This window comes from Balaenoptera physalus (assembly GCF_965194825.1).
Source record: "Balaenoptera physalus genome assembly, chromosome: X".
Classification (NCBI taxonomy): Eukaryota; Metazoa; Chordata; class Mammalia; order Artiodactyla; family Balaenopteridae; genus Balaenoptera; species Balaenoptera physalus.
In genome coordinates this window covers 6998411-7021811 of record NC_138903.1, presented here as the reverse complement: position 1 = coordinate 7021811, position 23401 = coordinate 6998411, and the positions used below count along the sequence as shown (strand labels likewise).

The 23401-nt window shown below is 44.9% G+C and overlaps 1 protein-coding gene across 4 annotated transcripts in view; it reads right to left on the bottom strand.

The window, feature by feature from the left end:
- LOC309652446 (F-box-like/WD repeat-containing protein TBL1X) overlaps positions 1–23401 on the bottom strand; it is a 225186-nt gene that overhangs the window by 48747 nt on the left and 153038 nt on the right. For 3 of the 4 annotated variants that reach the window (XM_082446242.1, XM_082446241.1, XM_082446243.1), the window contains exons 3-4: positions 18996–19084; positions 5504–5622 (exon numbers count right to left, since the gene is read on the bottom strand). In XM_082446242.1, the coding sequence (XP_082302368.1) occupies positions 5504–5561 (58 nt within the window). In that variant the 5' untranslated portion in view covers positions 5562–5622; positions 18996–19084. The remainder of the gene's footprint in view (positions 1–5503; positions 5623–18995; positions 19085–23401) is intronic. The other variant, XM_082446244.1, reaches the window with a different exon arrangement.

The following is a 23401-nucleotide window of genomic DNA, read 5'->3' as shown; positions in this document are numbered from 1 at the left end:
GAGAGGCCGCGATAGTGAGAGGCCCGCGCACCGCGATGAAGAGTGGCCCCCGCTTGCCGCAACTAGAGAAAGCCCTCACACAGAAACGAAGACCCAACACAGCCAAAAATAAATAAATAAATTAATTAATTAATTAAAAAAAAAAAAAGAAGGAACTACTGATGTACGCACCAGTGTGAACGAACGTCAAACGCACCGAGAGACGCCAGACTGTCAAGGCTCCCTGCTGTAAGATTCCACTCCTAAGACATTCTTGCAGAGGCAAAACTACAGGGACAGGAAATAGAGTGGTGCCTGCCATGCACTGCAGTGGGGGTAAGGGCCACGGGGGACTTTTTGGGGTGATGGAACTGTTCCGCATCTTGGTTGTGCTGGTGGTTACACAACTGTAAACGTTTGGAAAATGCTGCAAATCTGTACTCCAAAAAAGGTGAATTTTATGGCATGAAAATTATACCTTACATTAAAAAAAAAAGAAAGAAAGAAAAAGAAAAAGATGTTACAGATGAGGGTGGGGAGGGGAGGAGAAGCAGTCACATCTAACAAGGAAAGGTCATGTCTGTCTTCTCCAAGGCTGCCCACTGAGATGAATGAGAAAAAGGTCTTGTCATCATTTAACGTCACGGAGAATCTGGCCCCAAACCCCCAGACCTTCTCTCCTTTCCAGAATTAATGGTGACACTGACCCAACTCCATATGAGACCATCTTTCCCTCCATCCGTCACGGAGCTGGTCCTGTGCACACGACATAACAAAGACACTCGGGCTTGTTCGTGACAGATCTCCAAACCCGTTCATTCAGCTCCTTCACCAGAGCCTTGGCAACTCCTGGCGGGTAACCTCCCTGGTTGTGTAAAGAGCTGCCTGCCACCAACGCTAGCGTCCACTGGGTCCCTGCCCCACTGGATCTGGGAGAACAATTTTTCTTTATAACTGAGATTTGAGGATGAGGCCCCAGAGGAAATATTCAGTATGCTTATGGAGACTCACTTATCTTATGTCCTCACTTTTCATACCAACGCTGGGCTCCTCTGCTGTATTCACAAAGAGGAGCGGGGAAGAACTCACGATTCGCCCAGCATTTGGAGGAGCTGCTGGCAGAAGCCCGGGCAGGCCGACACGCATCCACAGCGAAAGAGCACGTAAAATGCCGACCAGCTCAAACTGGTTCTGCCTCCTTAAACAGGCTGTTGACTGATCAAACCTGGAGTTATTTTACAGAGACAGCCCTGTGTCGGCACAAGACGAGAACCCATCTCCAGGATGACCCTGGAACCAAGAATCTTCAGTCTGTGGAACTCAGAGAATAGACGTGTTGCCACCAGAGCCCTTCATGAAGCGAGAAACCCTTCAATAAGGAAAAACCTGGCTTCCAGCAGTGCGAGTAGCTTGTATGGACCGACTGGAGACTAGCCAGTCAGCTTCCAAGTTCAAAACTCCCCCAACCCTTTGAGTTTTGCCCCAAACCCTGGATCAGGGAGACAGATGTGAGTCCTGCCCCTTGTCTCCTTGCAGGTTGACCTCGCAAAAGACCTCCTTCTTCTCTCAAAAGCTGGTGACACAGTACTGGCTTCTATGCGTGTTGGGCAGTGAGCCTTTGCTCGGATCACGAAGGGAACTTATGGGCTGCGTGGCACAGACGCTCTGCCACGATCTGCTTCTTAAAAACTGCCCAGACGGCAGAACTGACCACACGATTAACCGCTGCAAGGCAGAGGCCAACAGACTCCTAGCCCTCAAAACCGGACTACCGTAACTCACGCAAAAACCAACTGAGCCACTTTGGTGCCAGAGCTGGTCAAAATCTCCTCCTGCTGAGTTGAAAAGCCTTGCTTACTAACCAGTTTCACTTAGCAGGCTGCCATGAAGCGCAACTGTGAGATGTCACAGATCAATAGTATTTAGGGAGTGCTTTCTACGGGCATGGCTCTTGCTTCAGACAAGCAACAGTGACAGCAAGCCTTTAAGGAAAAGGCTGTGGAATATATATACAGCTGGGTGAAGGTCAGAGAAGAGTCCAAGATGATACGAATTCTGCCTCTTGAGGGCAGAAAAACAAAACAAGTCCATTTTCAAGATTCTTTCCTGAGTTTGCAGAGATGAGATGTGGATTTGCACAACACTTTCAGGAAAGTATCATTTCAATACCCTGCCTTCCTGCTATCTGGGGGGATAAATGTTCTGTCGGGGATTATCTTACTTGCAGCTGAAAGCATCCTACCTGATATGTGATACTTTTAGTGCAGGACTCTCTGCGTCAGCTCAGGTGGCAGGACCAGGAGCACCTGTGGTTGCAGAGAACTTGTCCCTCAAGGTGGGGTGGAACACTCTGAGTCTATTCCTGGTTGTGAGGTGATGGGCAGATCTACCAGAGAACCAGGGGTCTGCCTCACTGCGGGGTCACCACCATCGACCATCTCCCTCCTCCTCCACACCCACTTTCTTCTACACACAACCTGAGGATGAAGACTACTGAAGACTTCACAACAGAGAACCTGCAACCTCTAGTAGAGAAGCCACGCTGGGAGGAGGTGAGGAATGAATCACCTACCGTAACACAGGACTTAGCTTTAATGCGTTTGATGGTGGTAGAGGAGAGAGAGCACGATACTTAATCAGGAGACCTTTTTCCTTCTTTCCGGTTTCTTTTTTTTTAAACTAGAAAGGAGACGCCAACAGGCCAAGGAGAAGGTGCTCTTTGCACTTGGTGGTGCTCAATAAATATACGCTTAACCAAAGCCTGAGATTTGAGATAAACATGTAGAACAACCCCAAAATGAACACTTACACATTAGGCATTTCTTCTTTGGAGCATGTCCTCGTGGGGCACTCGAGTCAGTCGTCAGAGGAACACAGAGTAATCTCTTAACTCCTCACTCAACCTATGGGGTTTTCTCTAGGGACTCTGACAAATTAGGACAGCAGTTCAGCAGACGTTACATACAATCAGCGTTGATGAAATTCGATACATTGCTGTTTCCCAAGTCTCCTTCTCAGTTGCCTGGTTACAGAAACTTTATCAACAAATGTGAGACAAATGTAAACAAACACCAAAAAAGGAAGTTTCGCCTTTCTGGGGGAGGAATGGAGATTTCTGTGTTTATTCAAAGAGGTCAGCAACGCTCTTGCCCCACGGCCCTAGGAACCAACCACCGGGAGAAACCTTACTCTGGGTTACACAAAAGTTTTCTTTCACACCCTTTATTTACCCTGATGTTCACGAACAGAGGGACGGGAATTTCAGCGTGTGATTTGTTTACACACTTTGACCGTGCTTTTGCCTTCATCCTATCTTTGTGCGGAGGTGTTTCTAAAAGGAAAGAATCCCAAATTCAATGCTGGAAGTCTACAGGGAGACAGGGTGTGGTACATGGAATTTTCATTTGCAATCGTTTCTGGGAATCTATCAGATCAGTGCTAGGGGAACACTTGTACTCCAGGTGAGAGACTCCCTGGTTAAGTTCTGAGGTTAAGGTTATCAGAGCAGTGGTGGTGATTTCCCTGATTTACAGGGGTAAGGCAGTGCCTATTTTGTTTTGCTTATCAATTTTTTATACTATGTTCTGGCAACAGCTAATCCAAATGTTCGACTGTATATGTAGAAAGAATGTGTACTTTCCATGAATAATGCTAGCTGGGGTCGCTGGCAGAAAGAGAGATCCAGGCTTGGGTGAGGAGAGGTTTATTTATAACATGCTACATGCCCGATGTATTTCATCCCTTTTGCCCAGAATAACCTTTTTCTTTTCTTTAATTTATTTATTTTATTTTTTGGCTGCATTGGGTCTTTGTTGCTCTGCGTGGGCTTTTCTCCAGTTGCGGCAAACGGGGGCTACCCTTCCTTGTGGTGTACGGGCTTCTCACTGCGGTGGCTTCTCTTGTTGCGGAGCACCAGCTCTAGGCGCTGCAGGCTTCAGTAGTTGCAGCACGCAGGCTCAGTAGTTGTGGCTCGCGGCTCTAGAGCGCAGGCTCAGTAGTCGTGGCGCACGGGCTTAGTTGCTCCACGGCATGTCGGATCTTCCCGGACCGGGGCTCGAACCCATGTCCCCTGAATTAGCAGGTGGATTCTTAACCACTGCGCCACCAGGGAAGCCCCAGGATAACCATTTTTCCAATGGGTAAATAATGTGTTCAAGAATCAGAATCGAGCCATTTGGTTTGCCTGCAAGGCCTGCCCATCGCACCCTTCTGGGCTGACCCTGAAAGAGACCGTCCCAGGGCCCCACAGTGGGCTCACCCTGAGTCCTAGCACGTGTGTTTATGCCAAGTGGGACCTGGGAATTGGCTTCCTTCTTGAAAAATCAAGTTGCAGAATATATACAACACGACACCAAGTGTATAAAGCGTAAATGTGCACAGAACAAACTGTTATAGGTTGAATTGTGTCCCCTCGAATTCATATGTTGAAGTCCTACCCCCCAGTACTCCTCAGAACGTGACGTTATTTGGAAACAGGGTTACTGCAGATGTAATTAGTTAAGATGAGGTTGTACTGGAATACCGGGAACCCCTAATCCAATATGACTGTGTCTTTACAAAAGGAGAAACCTGACAAATTTAGACAGAGAGTAACATGCACACAGGGAGAATGCCACGTGAAGGTGAAGGCATGTATCAGGGGATGATGCACCTACAAGCCAAGGAGAGCCAAAGACAGCCGGGAGAGCACCAGAAGCTGGGAGAGAGGCTGGGACAGACTCCATCACAGCCCTCACAAGGAACCACGCCAGCTGACACCGTGCTTTCAGACTGCTGTCCTCCAGAACACTGAGACGATATATTTCTGTTCAAGCCACCCCACCAAATCACCCCACCCCCATATATACACACCGTATGTGTACACCAGCCCATACATGCCCTCCCCGTGCTGGGGACCAAGAACCCCAAATCACCCCACCCCCGTATATACACACCATATGTGTACACCAGCCCATAAATACCCTCCCTGTGCTGGCGGCCAAGAACCCCAAATCACCCCACCCCCATATATACACACCATATGTGTACACCAGCCCATACATGCCCTCCCCGTGCTGGGGACCAAGAACCCCAAATCACCCCACCCCCATATATACACATCATATGTATACACCAGTCCATACATGCCCTCCCTGTGCTGGGGACCAAGAACCCCAAATCACCCCACCCCCATATATACACATCATATGTATACACCAGTCCATACATGCCCTCCCCGTGCTGGGGACCAAGAACCCCAAATCACCCCCGCCCCTCACCATATCTATCACAACTGCTCTTGATCTTAATTCCAGTCTGATTTCACGTGAACAGAAATGTCAAGGGCAAGAAGAGCACACTGCCTCCTCCCACCCCAGGAGTGGGACGGCCCAGAGCTCTCTCTTCCCCCCGTAAGCCTCTGAACACGAGTGTTGTGAGCTCTCCTATTCCACAGGCTGGGTGTGCGAGCAGTGAACGGCTGGCTGCTCGCTCTGCATCCGGCCTGCGGGAGGGGACGCCCCACAGACAGGAGCCGCCCTCTTACCTGACTCCTGGAGGTACCGATACACCAGAAAGTTCACCTCGTCACTGGTTATGCTCATCTTAGCCCCACCTCGCGGCGATGAGGTCCTCACGAAGCGGGGGCCGCCTTCTGTGGGAAAGCTGAGACGAGAAAGTGGAGAGAGGTTTGAAACACTGCCTGTATATTTTCTTTTTTTATTGCGTTCTTTTTGAGATGATTGAAAAACAGAATACTCAGGATGTTGTACATGGGAAGGTAATTAATGCCTGATCCGGGTTGTATGTTGTGATTGCATAAAGATTTTATAATTGTGTGTGTGTGTGTGTGTGTGTGTGTGTGTGTACAGACACATTCATACAGGTGAAAATTTTCCCAAAAAGATGAGTTGGTGTATTTTATAATGCTGGGATGGACTCATATATAAACCACTAATGGAGACAAACTCAGGGAACACAGAAAATGAGAACAAACACTGACTTTTTATTCACTAAAAATCCCGTGTGCGTTATGATCACAACGCAGTTGACAGCGAGCTTGAATGGAATCCTGACACGCAGTGGGACAGACGCGGCTGCCTTCGATGCCGCCCTTCCCTAGACCGATGGGGAAGACTACCGGGTAGGCCAGCAGTCACATCGACACCCCCAGGCAGGGCGACCAGAGGGTCTGGAAAACACCTGTGGTTCTGAAGCAGTGATTAATCATAACGCCTTCCACTCATAAAAGTTCAGTGATGAACTTGACCGTCACTGAACCTATAGGGTGCACATGGCCCTGAGAAGGCAGACACACGTCAGTGAGGAGCTAAGTCAGCGTGTGTGTCACCCTGACATGACTTCTATACAGAGGTCAGGTGTCAGAAAGCCACCCCATGGACACAGAGAGAACCTACATCGTTTGTATTCTGCCACAGAACTGCCTGCATCAGTCTGGCCGAGACCACAGTACCGGGAAGGCAGGTAGAAACCTGGGGGAGGAGTGAGGGGTTGATGAGAACTTCGGAAGCTTCTGTGTCTGAGGCAGACAAGAAGAAAGAGCCTAGTTTTCTTCACAATCGTAAGTCAGACCTATGAGCACCCTGGCCCAAAGAGGACAGAAGTCCATCAAATAGAACTCTTTTATCCACAGATAGAACAGAATTCACACATGTGTAAGAGCATTCACTCCAAACGGCAGTGGCCAAGAAGGGCCACAACTTCCTTCAATTACGTCATCAATACCGAACGTTTCAGGCTGTTTGGAAACTGTCTTCAGAGTCCATGCCACATGTTTTCAGGCATCTTCATGGTGGCAAATCTTTCATTGTTGAATTACAATTAAATTTCCATTTGTTTAGAAAAAGATAAAAGGACAAAATGCACATTTCAAGTTGGGAGGATTTGAATTAAAGGTTGTCATAATGGACACACCCCACGATGGCCCCCCAATGAGTCCCCCCTGATATAATCCCCTCCCCTCCAGTGTGGGCAGGACCTATGACTCCCTTCTACCCCACAGAATATGTCGAAGGAGATGGATGCCACACCCTGGTTAGGTTATATGGCAAGGATGACCAGGTGTCACTCCTATAACTGTTACATTACGTTGTATAAGACTCTTACTGGACTAGAGAAAGACTCTCCTGCTGGCCTTCACGTGAACCGCCCAGGGAACCAGGGGCAGTCTCTAGAAAGCTGTGCGCCTCAGTCCTACAACCACAAGAAAACTGAGTTCTGCCAACAGCGTGAGCTTGGCAGAAGACCCTTCCTTCTCAGCTCTAAGTAAGGATGCAGCCCAGCCATCACGTGGCTGCAGCCTCTCGAGACCCTGCACAGAGGAGCCCTGCACGTGCCCAGTCTCCTGACCCTGGGAAACTGTGAGAGAATAAACGTGTTGTTTCCAGCTGCTGAATTTGTGGTCATTTGTTATGCAGCAGCAGGTAACTAATACAGTGGCCTCTTGGGGCACTCCAGTTCTCACTTTGTCGTCTTAACAAGATTTTAATTTGTAGTTACCAGAATTTCGTCATGCAAAAATACTTGTTTTCTGCACTTAATTAGGTGGTATTTCTGTACTTTTGTAGACACTGGAAAGAAAATTTGACAGTCAAAATATAAATTTGCCCTGAGATGTCTGCTTGAACTCCGGGGAGTTTACATATAAGATGGCATTAGGAAGATATTTGAGACTAAGTAAAAAGCTATGAAATCAGAGCATACCCAAGTGAAACAATAAAACATTATTCAAGGGACAGACAAATAATAACAAAGATGTGTATGGCAGAATAGCGTAGCTCTAAAGAGACTTTTGATGGTGTTGAGTGGCAGTAATGACGATGACTCAGCTCTCACGAGGAATTCAGTTTTAGGTTCTCGCTACGGTAAACGGTAAATGGTGGCGCCACTGGGACGTGATTAGGTCACGAGGGCTCCCCCCTCACGAATGGGTTAGTGCCCTTATAAAAGAGACCCCAGAGAGTTCTCCCTCTTTCTGCCATGTAAGAACACTCTGTTGCACACCTAACAGACTACAGTACAGTGTGAACCTTACACGAAGAGAAGACGGTGGTATCGGGTCCTCACCAGATACCGAATCTGCTGCTGCCTTGATCTTGGACTTCCAGCCTCCAGAACGGTGAGAAATAAATGCTTGCTGTTTAGGTTGTCCAGTTTATGGTATTGTGTTATAGCAGCCTGAATGGACTCAGACACCACCCCCTAACCCCCTTTTCTTTTATTGTCATTTTGAGTACTTGTAAGCAGTGACATCGAATCTAATCTACAGGGTCTCTCAGCCTCAGGGAGCTTGGCTCGCGGCCAGATGATTCTCTGTTACGAGAACAGTCTGCACACTGTAGAATGTTTAGCAGCGTCCCTGGCCTCTTCTCACTAGACGCCAGCACAACCTTCCCTCCATCCCCTACGGTCGTGATGATCAAAAACACCCCCAGACATCGCCAAATATTACAAATTGCTAAACTGCTGCTGGCTGAGAACAACTGTTATACAGGAAAACTAAGCATTTTGTGTTTGAAATGAATTCCATTTATAAAACTGTAAGACAGCGTGGAGCTAGCTCATAGACACTGCTTAATGAAATGGCCATGCTACTAAAAAGGATCCTTTAAAATGCACCATAAGAGCTTGGCTTTTTCAAATAGTCTATGTAAAATCTTTCCACAAAATCACATTTCCATAAGGAAAGTACTGATTTTTGTCTTTCAGCATCCAGATCTTTCCTGTTTCCTAAGGAGAAGGTATTTGGATACATACGGACGACCCCCTGTACCCAGAGCCTGGTCAACATTCCCCACCCCGCAAGTGTCTGTAATACATATTAGAAGTGTCTGCACAAGCGTTAGCACAGGACTCCTGAGCAAGAGAATTTAAGATCCTCACGAGACGGGGAATTATGGACGACTTTTGTTAGTCCGTTCCTCTGTTTTTCTTCATGAATCATCCTTTTTCCCAACTAAGAAAATTTCTGTTTAAGCTCTAGCTCTCTACTTCCTGATCCCAGATTCATCTTCTCTCTGAAATTTTAAGTTAGGATCCAAGGATCAGAATGTTTTCCCCAATATGGTGTTAACTTCTTAAAGGATTTTTGATTTATAAACAGCAGAGGAAAGAAAACAAAAACCATTCCCGGCCTGCGACAGAACCAGGGATGTCATATCACTTGGTCCACAAGAGTGTCATGTGTTTCTACGGACCGGTCCACCTCAACACAGGCACATCTGGAGGTGTTGTGGGTTCAGTCCCAGACCACAGCAATAAAGTGAGTCACAGGATTTTTTTTGGTTCCCCAGTGCATGTAAGAGTTAGGTTTACACTCTACTGTAGTCTATTAAGTGTGCAACAGTATTATGTCTAAAAAAAGCTATATACCCTAATTTAAAAATTTATTGCTAAAAAATGCTAACCAAAATCTGAGCCTTCAGTGAGCTGTAATCTTTTTGCAATAACATCAAAAATCACTGATCACAGATCACCATAACAAATACAGTAATAATGAAAAAGTTTGAAATGGTGCAAGAGCTACCCTCATGTGACATGGAGACACAAAGTAGCAAATGCTGTTGGAAAAATGGCGCCAGTTGATTTGCTCGCTGCAGGGCTGGCACCAACCTTCAATTTGTAAAAAACGCTATGTCTCCGAAGTACAACATGTGACATTTATGAGGTATGATTGTACACATATGAGGTATGCCTATACATGTGTTAATTTTTAAAAACTGATCTAATAATTGGATCAAAGTCCCCCCCACCAATAAAACACCTCTTAAATTAAATGACTTAAACTTCTTAAATGACTATTTCTTCTAAAACCTAACTAGTTCCAAAAAAAGGATTTACAGTGACTAATGAACTAAAATGTGCATATATATTGTGAGACTATTCAATACCCACAGGAGAACATTCTTTAAACTGACCATAAACCACAGCAACATTCAATCCATTCCAACGCTTTGGGTTTGATTACACCAAAATCAAGAGAAGCCAACAATTAACTGGTGTCTACCTGCGATACCCCTGAGCAACGTGCTTGGAGGTGGCTGCTGTCATTTTACTGGGTCAACATCACTATTTTGACTCAAATGAGTAAAACGGCTGATCTTCACCTGGCAAAAACTACTGTTTTAGACAAATTTTGCCAAGATCTACATAAGGTTGGGAAAAAAAGTTACCTATCCTCTTTTCTCCAAGCCAAGAGCTCAATTTCCAGAGAGAGACGTTAGAATAAAATTATGGATTTTTTAAAATCGGGGATTTTCTGTATAATTTCATGTATAATAAATAAACGTGCTGGTATTACAGCGCTATTCAAAGTTCTGCTGGGGCTGGAAGACCTCTCAACCGAGGGTCTGGGGGTCCCTCCCAACGCCGAGTTTCTGGTGTGGGTGGCAGTGAGGACCTTTCGTGCCACGCCTGCCATCTGACCATCCGGGGTGCGGTTTTCTGAGGCAGCCCGTAAGCCAAGGCTGGAGGACGGGCGCCTTGCTCCTCTTCCTTAGGGCACTGGGATTCCGCCTCTAAGAACCGTGCTCCTCGAAGCCCTCCTCGCTATCTCTGCTGCAAGGCGAGCCAGCTCTTAGCGCAGGTGTGAAGCAGCAGCAGGCAAGGCTGTGAGTTCCTAGCCGGCGAGCTCGGCCCCGGGCACACCATTCACTCGGGGACGGGCGCGGGCTTCTCTACCCCAGACACAGACACGTGAAATTTACCTCAGTGGCTCAATTCCCAGGTCTGGCGTTTTGTTTTGTTTTGTTTTTTCAATTGTGTTAAAATACGCATACCATATAATTTACCATCGTGACCGTTCTGAAGTGCACAGTCCGCTGGTGGCGTTAAGGACATGCCTGTTCTTGTGCGGCCACCTCCCTACCTACCTCCACAACTTCTTCATCACCGCCAACGACCTCTGTCCCCAGCGAACCCTAACTCCTCGTCACCCCCGCCCCCAGGCCCTGGGAACCACTCTTCTGCCTCCTTTCTGTCTGTCTCTTTGACCCTGAAATGAGAGCCAAGGCTACATCTTGCAGGTGGGAAGGCGGTTTCTGTCAGTTTTGAGGCACGCTGCCCAACTGCAAATACTAGCACAGCCCTGACGCTCGCCGCGGACTTTCTTCAATCACCACCAGGGCCGGACGTTATTTCCTACAAATGCCTCTTCAGAAAGAAACGCTCCGTGACGAGAAGAAGACCGCACAGTGAGAAGCTGCCACTCCTCACGTGAGATGAGCACGGGGACCCCAGTCTCGTGTTTATGTAACCCCGCTGCAAATGGAAACACAGGCAAATGCTTCGTCCTGCTTTTCCCGCACTTGAGATAAATGAGGTACAAAGTGATGACAGAAAAAATGACCGAGCACCTACGATATTCAAGGCACGGTGATGGCAATAGCAGGGATGAAACAAATTCAGATGCATGCACACACACACGCGCGCATGCGCGCACACACACACACACACGCCCCTTCCTTGAAGCTGTTAGCAAGATGTCTATGCAAATAACAAAAAGCTCCTGTAGTTAAAGCCCCGCGCCTATACCATAAGGTACTAAGAGGCGCAGCAGCAGGGTTCCAGGGAAGGCTAGGTCAGGGAAGAGGGAGGAAGGTCTGGAAGAGGGAGAAGGTGAATCCTTGACTGACGGACACAAGATCTGGCGGAGAAGTATGAAAAAGGCAGGAAAGGAAAGAGGTAGGGGTGTGTGTGTGTGTGTGTGTGTGTGTGTGTGTGTGTGTGTGTGTGTGTGTGTGTGTGTGTGTGTGGCGCTAGGTAACCTTCAAGGACGTACCAAGTGCTCCCCGGGACCCAGGGCAGGAAGATGGCCCTCTGTGCCGTCACCACAGACTGTGAGGTGGGGGAGAAGTTGGCCTGTGTCCTTTCTGCCAGGGACGATTTTTGTGGGCACACGATGTGGAGCTCGAAACGCCTGTACTGGCTGCAATAAAGTTGGGGTACACCAGGGCGATGGTTCCAATGTCCACGGACTTGCTGGCTAGAGGTAAGGGAACTAACGTCCTGAGAGCCACAGAGAAGAGCACAAAACGTAGGACTCGGGGGCCTCGCGGCTCAGAGCCGAGTGGCCTGATTCCTAATCCTACCTCCATCCCTTTCTAGCTGTGGACTGCGGGGCGAGTCACGCGGCTCAGTCTTCCCTTCTCCAAATTGAGGCTCATGAGAGCTGTTACTCCCGGCAGCGGCGGTGAGGACGCAAAGCTTTTATACAAACTCCCAGGTCAGGGCCCCGTGCACAGGAGAGAGGCAGGACGCCTATTTCTCCCACTCGGCTACCTGCGAGCGCCCCAAAGCAAAGAGCCCCCCGCAAGGGCCCGAGGAACACAGCACCCTTGCCAAAGTGATTCAGAGCTGGCAACGGGTGACGCGTACACAGGCCAGCGGCAGGTCGAGAGCCCGTCCGAGAAAGCACCTTCCTCCACACTCGGCCCGGCACTTCTACCACGGAGACCCGGAGGGCCGGCTCTCACTTCAGCACCTCGCCGGTTTCCGGAGCGGCAGCCGTGGCCAGCTCAAGTCCTGACGACTCCCGTGGATGCCTTCCAACCTCCCCAGCTCTAGAATAAAGGAGAGCTTTTTCAGCACCGGTAGATCCTCCTCGGCCTCCAAAAGAAGGAAAAAAATTAAAAAGCGTTCTTAATTACTGCAATTGTGTTTATTCTCTTGCCTGACCCAGTTTTGATTCGAGGCACCTCCAGTTAGGTTGATTTGAGGTCTTTGGCGTTGTGACTGTGCAAAAAAGAAATAACCGCCCTCACTGCGAGGTAAAGGTACACATTCCCTCACTCACATTCCCTCTGTTCTGCTTACAGAAGGAGGAAAAATTAGTGCGGACTGATGACATCCCTGGAGTCCCCCCGCTAAAGATGAGTACTCCAACATAAATCATAATTTGGGGTTAAATCCATCAGGAAGCTAAAGGGAAGATGATTTATCCGTATTATTTATCGTATTCTCCTTTTCACGATTTAATTCCAAGGCGGCAAAAGCTCCTATGAATCACAGTCCTGTGCACCAAACAGTTCAAAATTCAGCTGCAGGAGAAATGGTGTCTGAGGGTGTCGTTGTACTGAGTATGCACTTACGGTATTTAATATGCTCTCGTGCTCTGGGAAGGGAGAGGACTGCCCCCAAACAACACAATCTTAACGGCTCTTTAATTATCTTAAAGGATAGAATCACAAGGGAGCTACTTGAGAGTTGGCTCTGCCAGATGAAGACAGAAAGGGCAAGCGCGCTCCCTGCCAACAGGAGGGGAGCCTGGGTCGGAAACAGTGAAGTCAGCACACAGTGGTTAGAGGGCGGGGAGCGTGGTGCTCGGCGGATATCACTGGTGGCACAAGCTTCTCTTTTCACAATCTGTGCCGTTATGAAATGCTCTCTTAAAACCCTTTAAAGCAGGGACGGAAGAAAATTTGTCTCATGTCTTGTCTCTGCTATTAGTCTGCTGGCTTTCACGCTGGAAGAATCCATCCCTTAAAGTAATCTTCTGGACAAGGCTCAGGGCGCTTTGGGACTTGATTCCATGCAGACTGAGGACGGAGAAGAGCCAGAGCAGCTGGAAAATCTGCTAGAAATTACCTCATCGTAACAAGGCACTTTTTTTCTCTCCGCATTTCACAAATTCTCTGCTGAATGGAATGTAGCGGGTCTTACCTCCCTGCTTGCTTTATCCATAATGTTTTTCTCTCTTCAAACGGAGTTTCCCAGTGGTCAGTTTAAGATGAAAAGTTTAATTTACGCATCAACATTTACATATAAATCCTTTTGTACAATCTTGATGGGGACCAGCTTATTGTGGAGATGAAGCAGGCTTGTTTTATACATTGCATACCTGTTCTTCCGGCAAAATTGTAACGAAGCCGGTATGTACCCACTGAAACTACTGAAACCTATTTTGTTGTCCAATGACAGTATAAGTGTGATTCAATAAATTAAGGCACTTACAGTTGGACCCCAATTATAGGAGAATATATACAGAAAAGATTGGGCGGGGAACAGGAAAATGTTAACAGTGGTTTCACCTTTTTTTTTTTTAAATAGACATATCTTCATTCACCAATGAGTATGTCTATTATTTTACAGTAAGGAAAAAAAAATCCCCCCAAAGGTAAGATTTTTCACTAATTTTACAGTTATATTTACTTACTTGGGAGTCAAATGGTCCAAAATTATAATCAAAGAACTAGTATTTTATTACCAGAATTCACATGTCTAGCAGTGGCATTGCCATTTAAATATAAGAATGAACTAGTAGTAGTAAGTAAGTAGTAGTAAGTAGTAAGTAGTAGTAAGATGCAGTCCTCAAAAGGATTTTCATGACGAGAGAAAATGTCCATGATAGGGCGATACATGAAAAAAATAGGTTTCAAGATGGAATGTGCATGTTGCTAAATTTCATTTTGTACACACACACAAGAGATACCCTCTAAAATATAAAAAATATAATAAAATACACCCATCTCTCCAGGGGTGGGATCATGCTGGAATTTTATCTGTGTATGTGTGCGTGCCTTTCTGTAGTTTCCAAATTTTCTCCTACGAACGTGAACTGTTTTCATATTCATTAAAATGTAATTAAAATCTGGCAGTGTCTTCAGAAATCATCACTATGAGAGCAACCCAGCTAAGTAGGAAATAAAGCCGCAGGGTTGAGAGAGCAGAGAGGAGGGAGTCTTCTTGGGTTACAAAAATAATGCTGCGGTTCACAAAATCGAAAACATGCCCTGGGTGAGGCATTCAGACAGGGTCCTTTCTGTGCCTGGCTGCCCTTCTGGGTTAATTAACGGCTGGCTGGGGCCTTCCATCCCAACCCTGTGTGCAGAGCCGTGAAGGATGCTGACGCGACAAGAGAGACGTCCCGTCCTGGAGTTACCGCCAAGACCATGTGTGCATCTCCAAAGCGGCCACCGGGTCCTCTCGCAAACCCTCTGAGCCGCAAACCCTACCCACCCTACACTTCTCTGCCTGATCGGGAGGCAGACCCAGGAGGAAGCCTTCCTAAAAAATGTTCCACCCAGTAACAGCAAACCACTGCTAAGAAAGTCTGCATCACGGAGCCAGACGATGCACGTAAGACCAACAGCACAGTTACCGTTTTACAGTCTTCTCCTCTACACAGTGAAATGCCAGTTCAGGTACCCAAGGTTTCAAAGCAAAGTGCCTTGGGAGACACAGACAGCTGCTGCTTCCACATAATAGTCTGCCTTCTTTTTCTAATGACTTTGGTCTTGTAAGCTAATGCTTCTGATTAATCTGTAAATTAACGTACAGATTTTAATTATCTCTAAGACTGAGAGGCTGGAATCGGATTCTTTACAATGTGCACTAGGCCCTCAGGCAAATTTCAGGAATATGTACGGCTGGTTATGAAACCTCTAAGACACTGTGATTTTCACCCACATACGCAGGACTTATCTGGGCCCTGATGATTCCCTTTTCTGCAGTAGGTGGAGTCAAAAGTGAGGTCATTTACTCATATAAGGTGACCTCCAAAGTTCTGAAAAATAAACCCTGTGGTTTTCTCCGTAGATATTAAGGCGGGCGATGCTTTGCCCTTTGAGGTAGCCTGCATCTCAAAAATCTTGGTGTTAAAGTGTATTTTGATGCTTCCATTTAAATGACAACAACAAAAAAAAACGTTTTAAAAGAAAAATACTTGAAGCATCATGAACCCAAGTATCTGCTGAGAGTTCAATGAGCCTCATGTTATGAGGCAAACGCAGGAACTCAGTCTTGTAGTCAAATGCTCAGCATCTTAAACTTCCACAGCCACAAAACCGTTAAGATTAAAACACAAAATGAAGTAGTGACAGTAGCAGCGAGTCGGGTTCGTCAATCTCAGTACTCCGGACCTTTGGGACCACATAAATCTCTGGGATGGGCTGCCCTGTGCGCCGGGGGATGTAAAGCAGCAACCCTGGTCTCCCCCCACTAGATGCCAGTAGCACTCAACCTCCCTGAAAAGTGTCTCCAGACGTGATCAAGTGTCCCCTGGGGAGGGGCGGGGAACTGCCTAGCACTGAGAACATCTGAGTGGGGGCGGTTACACAAGTCCAGAGCCGCTCTTCACATGGAAGGCCCTCAAATTCCTAAAAGTCTTGATTCCCTGAGAATCTGCAGTGCTTTCGCCAAGTAACCACAACTTGGATGCTGTCCTAAGCACACCACAGACCTTGCAGAGCTGCACCTCGGATGTCCTCCAGCTCAAAGGCTGCAGTCAGAAGAGGGAGAAATAGAACAGGTGTGTTGCTCTAGGTCAAGGTGGGCACACTGTGGCCCACAGGCCAATTCGCACCTGCAGCTGCATCCTGCAAAGACCGTGAGGTATCGATAGCTTTTACATTTTTAAAATGGGTGAAAAGGAAATCAAAACAAAGCTATTTTGCCACCCATGAAACTGACATGACATTCAATTTCCAGCGTCCATCAGTGAAGTTTTGTTGGCACTCAGCCACATTTGTTCATCTGTGTAAGATCGGTAGCTGCTTCACACGACAAGGGCAGAACTGAGCGGCTGCAACACAGACCACTGGCCCACGAAGCCTCAACTATCTACTCTCTGGCCCTGGACAGAAAAGGTCTGCCAACCTCGCTCTCCTGAAGATTTTCCCCCTTCTACATTACAGCACACCTGCCTTGTCGCTTCCCAGCCTGAAATCCTCCTGTCTGAGAACCTGAAGGTTATGCCCCAAAAGGTAGATGTTCCTGGTGAACACACCAACCGCTGTGAAATGAAGAGCCAAGAAAACACCACAGCCACGGTCTGCTGTGAATGGCTTTCCAAGGAGGCACCTGCTGAAACCAGGTAAGTCTAAGGGGAACAGATATTAGCCCTCACTTTCTGACGCACAGCACCCAACACAGAGGGGAAGGGCATGTGGTTTATACAGATGAGTTGCAAGCTCGTGTATGCACCATGGGTACTGTGGTAGGTAAGCAACAGCGTGTCATTTCCCAGCACGATCCCAAATGACCATCTGCACGTATAAACTGCGCAAGGAGTTAACAAAGGCTACAGAAATTTCCAGAGTCATCTATAAAGCTAAACAGCAATGCCTCACACACAGCAGGAAGTCAGCGTGTGCTCAATTCAAGCAAAGCTTACGTTCCCTAAATACTGAATTAATACACAATCGAAACACTGATGAGCAACAGACCTCCTCTCTCTCCTCTTCCCTCTGACATTTAAAATATGGTTCAACTGCATTTCAAAAAATACTGACTGATGGTGCAGCCACTTTGGAAAAGTTGGACAGTTCTTCAAAATGTTAAACAGAGTTACCATAACAACCTAGCAATTCTACTGCCAGGTATATACCCAAGAGGCATGAAGGTATACGTCCACACAAAACTGGTACACGAATGTTCATGGCAGCATTATTCATACCACTCAATAGAAGTAAATACAACTCAAATGTCCGTCAACTGATGAATGGATAAACACAATGTGGTATATCCATACAATGGAATATTATTTGGCCATAAAAAAGAATTCATGTTACAACATGGATGTCAACATCTGATGTCACAGACTCAATTAACCTTTTATAATTTTTTATTTTTTAAAACAAACTACACTTATCAAATATTTAAGTAAAATATTGAAATTCTAATACAGTTAAACCTGTAACAACATGGGGGTTAGGGGGATTGGCCCCTGTGCAGTTGAACACCCACTGATAACTTTACAGTTGGCCCTCTGTGTCCATGATTCCTCATCTGTGGATTCAACCATGGACTGTATACAGTAGCCCATGGTTTATTGAAAAAAAATCCATGTATAAGTGGACCCGTGAAGTTCAAACCCAGTCAAGGGTCAACTGTACATATGTACCTTGCTATAAATTTGGCTTTAAACAAAAATACTTCAATAAGACTTTTTTTTAACATCGTTATTGGAGTATAATTGCTTTACAATGGTGTGTTGGTTTCTGCTTTATAACAAAGTGAATCAGCTATACATATACATATATCCCCACATCTCCTCCCTCTTGCATCTCCCTCCCATCCTCCCTATCCCACCCCTCTAAGAATCTTACTTTGGTTAAATCTGCGTCTATCATTTTAGTTCTGATTGGTTCCTTTAAAACAATAAAGCAAAAATCTTCCCCAAATTTCCATCTTGATGTTTTTAAAATTACAAAAGTTCTATCTGTTTTTTAATTTAAAAAAGAAAAGAACCAGAAAACACAAAACAGTAAATGATAAAATCAAACCCTAAAATCCCACCTACCAAAAGATAACAGCACTTTTTCTTGGTAGCGGATGGGGGAGGGGAGCCATCAGTTTTAGTTTGGGATGTGGCTTCAACTCTTGATTTTTTTTTTTTTTGGCCATGCAGCTTGCAGGATCTTAGTTCCCCAACCAGGGATCAAACCCATGCCCCCTGTAATGGAAGTGTGAAGTCCCAACAACCACTGGACCGCCAGGGAACTCCCTGGGCTTCAACTCTTGATGCCTGTGCATCTACGATTATTTGGTTTGCTCTTCTGGATACCTTATCCTCTCACTAGATCTATAAATAGTAAGCTACATTGTTTTTCTAAGAAGTTTCAAGGTTAAGTAGTAAGTCAATTTGCAGACAGACACAAATCATATTAAGAAACTAATAAAGCATAGCATTAAGATACAGGGGTCAACTAAGATCTAGACTCATGTGCCCAATTATAATTAATTTTGCAGCTTAATTTTAATTCACAGTGTTGACAAGAGGGAATGATTTTAGAAAGTGTCATCTGCTTCTGGTAAGACCCAGAAAAGTTTATAATAGCTGGTTCAGTATCCACAATTCTTAGAAGGCAATAAAAAGGCCAATCTGTCATGTAGAATGGACCAGATAGCCCATGATTATTTAATGATGCTCTATCTACTACCTTCAACTTCAGCAAGGAGAAAGACCTCAGACTCCTTCTAAAGAAAGCATTTTAAAACAGAAGGTGTTCAGTTTTGGCAAAATGCAGTTCTGCTTCAAACGAATTTCAGGTAAGAGACCAAGATCAACGGCAGGCGTTTACCTTTAGGCTGACTTCATGTGTAGACCTTTGAACCAGTGGGCTCTCCAGCATCCGATCATATAAAACACCAAGTGTCTGCTGGGACCTGCCTGGTGAGAAACAGAGAGATTTGAAAAACAACAACAACAACAACAAAAAACACCTTACCATTCTTTGGGAATTGTTCACCTTTGACTTGTCCTATTCTTGTTTTTCTTTTTCATCCCAACTCAAACTTAACACATTTTACTATTTCATAATCTCTGTCTTAAAACTTTAACACAAACTATGCAGTTTTATTTGCAGTGTGAAAAAGGAGAAATTAAAACGGCCAGTCAGTATTATGGTACATGTAGAGATTTGTAAGGAAAAAGCCTCAAAGTAAATAAAATTGATTTTAGCTCAGATATTGTTCCTGCTATCATTCAATGATAATTAATGCCCACTTGAAATTTCTTTGTTTCAGGGACCGTATCACACACAACCAATAAATTAAACTGTACACACCCTTAAGAGAAGAAAAGAGGCTCCAGACATCTTTTCTGACATTATAGACATTGCTTGGGCAAATGTTTACAATAATCACGGCATGCATGTTTGTGTGCAGATATCCACTCTTTTATGTGCTCAAAAAAACACAGAAACATTAGAATCTTTTTTTCCTTTTTTGGCTTCCCTAAAATAAAGCGAAAGCAAGCACTGACTCTCAACTTTGCCATTATTGTTTTCCTACATTTTCATTTCACAGGGGTTCCACTTGCATGGATTTCTGAAGAAGCCAGGGGTATATCTCATAAGATAATCCTTCATATAAAAAACTCATTTTTATTTTTCAGTCAGTATAAACACTAAGCAGTCAACTAGGATCTACTTAATGATATTTACCTTCTTCCTCATAAACTGTCTTCAGTTGTGAGTGAATCCAGTCTCCTACAGGGTTTAAATTATCTACAAGCTCAAGAACTAAGGAAATTAAATGCCTGTCGTTTTCTCTAAATTCTTATTCAATAGTCTTAAGTGATAATAAAAAGGTGCCAGGTTTAATATAATTCAAATCCATAAGTGAGGCTATGAATGAAGGTGTTTCTTATTAGTGAATTTATACAGAACCTCTTGAAATGTTTTAAGGAAATTCAAGTAAATTACTCCCACTGAGTCATGTTTATAGTTACACTGTTCAAAGAAAGGAGATTAAAAGGATTCTACAAGCAGGTTCATAGGCCCTTAAGTTTCATTACAGTACATTTTTAAACAACATAAGGATATATAAGATAAAACCAGGAAAACTGAAAAAATCTACCACTGAAGGAAAATAATAAGATTTAAACAAAATTCCTCTATAGCTCTTTGAATAGAAATTAAAGGGCACCAGACTGAAGCAGGCACAAGGGAATATTGACTTTGCTTATAAAATAAAAATACATTTCATTATGAAAAAAATTCGGTAGTGGAGATGAAATAGGACGATACTCCTTAGAGTAACCTGAAGCAGACAGCAAATTATTTTCAGGATTGGGTTGTAAACCCAAAATAGCCTTATGATGAAACTGCTAAATACCATAAAGTATCAAAATATGAGCAGATGTCACCACAATAAGCCCCAAACTGCTTGAAAATTAAAACATTAAAATCCATAATAATTCAATTAAGTAATTAATATATAAACAGCTCTCATTACAAGCTGTTCAGGAAAAAGCTTTAGTATCAAATTCCTATTCTCTGGTCCAAAACAGATGGTAACTCACAAATTGAAGGTTATCTTTGATATAAGTCGTTAAATTCAATACATGTAATTAACATCATCTGTGTGTTATAAACACAAAAAATGTGAAATATGACTGGTTAATGACATTCTGGTTATGCAACATGTCATAGTTAATTAGTTTATTACTAGAAATAATAAGTTAAAGTGAGAAACCTGACCTTCCAATCCCTGGTCAGTCCTGATTTTCCCATTATTAACACCTAAATAGAACCACTATCAATAAACAGTGCTGGCAAAAATTTACGTGCTGAAAAAGATTTGTGTGAAATGCAAATGTTTTTTTAAAAAATATTTATTTATTTATTTGGCTGTGCCAGGTCTTAGTTGTGGCACATGGGATCTTCGTTGCGGCATGCAGGATCTTCGTTGCAGCATGCGGAATCTTTAGTCGCGGCATGCGAACTCTTAGTTGCAGCATGTGGGATCTAGTTCCCTGACCAGGGATCAAACCCAGGGCTCCTGCATTGGGAGCACGGAGTCTTAGCCACTGGACCACCAGGGAAGTTCCCCCCGCCCTTTTTTTAAGTCTTTATTGAATTTGTTACAATATTGCTTCTGTTTTATGTTTTGGTTTTTTGGCTGCCAGGCATGAGGGATCTCAGCTCCCTGACCAGGGGTCGAACCCGCACCCCCTATATTGGAAGGCAAAGTCTTAACCACTGGACCGCCAGGGAAGTCTGAAACGCAAAAATGATTTTAACAAATGCAATATATTCTTTATTCTCAAAGGTAGTAATAAATATAAAAAGGACTCATTTTCTGGTTGCTGTCAGTTCTTGGCATGGAATGGTGTAGACAATAACTAATAGTCCTTCCACACAGGCGGTGTAAAGCCTTTAGTATATTCACAATGCTGTGCAATCATCCCCTATGTCAAGTCTCAAAACATTTACATCACCCCAAAAGGAAACCTTGGGCCCATTAAGTGGTCAGTCCTCAATCCCCCTCCCCCCTCCCCCAGCCCAGGCAACCACCAGCCTGCTTTCTGTCTCTGCAGATTTGCCTGTTCTGGACATTTCATATAAATGGAATCATACAATACCTTCTTTGTGTCTGGCTTCTTTCACTTAGCATAATGTTTTCAAGGTTCATCCACAATGTAGCATGTATCAGTACTTCATTCCTTTGTATGGCTGAATACTATCCTATTGAATGCATGGACTGCCTTTTGTGTACCTTTCCATCCACCAGTTGATGAGCATTTGGCTACTGTGAATACTGCTGTTAGGAACACTGATATCCAGGAATGTGTTCGAGCCCGTTTTCCATCCCTTGGGTATGTATTGTTCTACATAATTTTGCCAGAGACAAGGAATAGTGCAGTGTCGCTCTCCTTGGGGCAAACCAAATTACTCTTCCACTCAGAAGCTTTGCAAAGTCCATCAGGGCAACCAGAGGTGCTGGATTGGTTTTGTTCTGCCTGCAGCCCTGGCTATCATTCTAAATCCTTCTCCCTCCCCTGAGGTAGTCAGGCTCCAAAGTTTTGAGTTGGGAATTGCTTGCACTTCTGGTTTCTCAGGACCCCTTGAGTTGACTCTGGCTATCCAGGTACCTTCTCACACTGATATCTGATATGTAACCCCTAATAGAAGCATGGAACTATCATGGTGTGTCCTATTTTAACGCAGTGGTTTTCAACCAGGGATGGCTGTGCTCTCTGCCCCAGGGGACTGTAGGATATTAGACAATATCTGGAGACATCTTTCGGTCATCACAAGTGGAGGAGGGGAGCTACTGGCGCCTAGTGGGTAGAGACCAGGAATAGTGCTAAGCATCTACAACTCACAGAACAGCCTCCCTGCACGGAAGACTGATCAGCCCCCAAATGCCAATAATGCCAAGAAACTTTATTTTAACAGAACAGATTTTAGACTCACTAAGTTCATCTCTTTATGACTTCTGCCTGATTCTTACTGTGAAATATTAGAAGGTGAAGCAACAGTTTCACACAGGGCTTATATTCCAAAATAATTATCTAGGGGATATTTTCATAGATTGTCATAATGCTTCCTTCTTGGTTGCCCAAATCTGTGGAACAAAACAAATAGTCCATATGGCTCACTAAGTGAAAATTCAGGATAAACCTACATTTTTATTGATCATAAATGAAATGCTTAACTATATACATATTGATTATATCTCCTGATAAAAGTGAATCAAATGTGTACAATTAAATTCCTTTAACTGCTGGTGGAGAGGTCAGCATGGAGCAGAACTGAGGCCTGCAGCCAGCAGCCAGCACCACATTCCAGCCACATGAGAGCCACCATCGCACTGGATCATCTAGTACCAATCAGACCATCAAGTGCCTGCAGCTCCGGTTGATGTCTTGACTGCAACTTCAAAGAGTCCTCTACCAGAACCACCCTGCTAAGTCACCACAGCATTCCTGACCCTCAGAATCTAACACACCATGAAGGACAGGTGGGAAAGATACCTGGGGCAGCAGGCCTTTTCAGCAATTGTCTCTACATCATCATCCATAAAATGGGGACAATGACATGCACAGCTGCTGCCAGGAAAGCCTAGAACCACAGGAACTTGGAAGCCAAGCAAATGGAGCTTTCAAAGAAGTAGGAGAGAGCTTCCCAAAGCATGTTCTTCAGAATGATGTTTTCCAGATTGTTAGTATGTGTTTAGTATCACCACATGAAAAACAGTT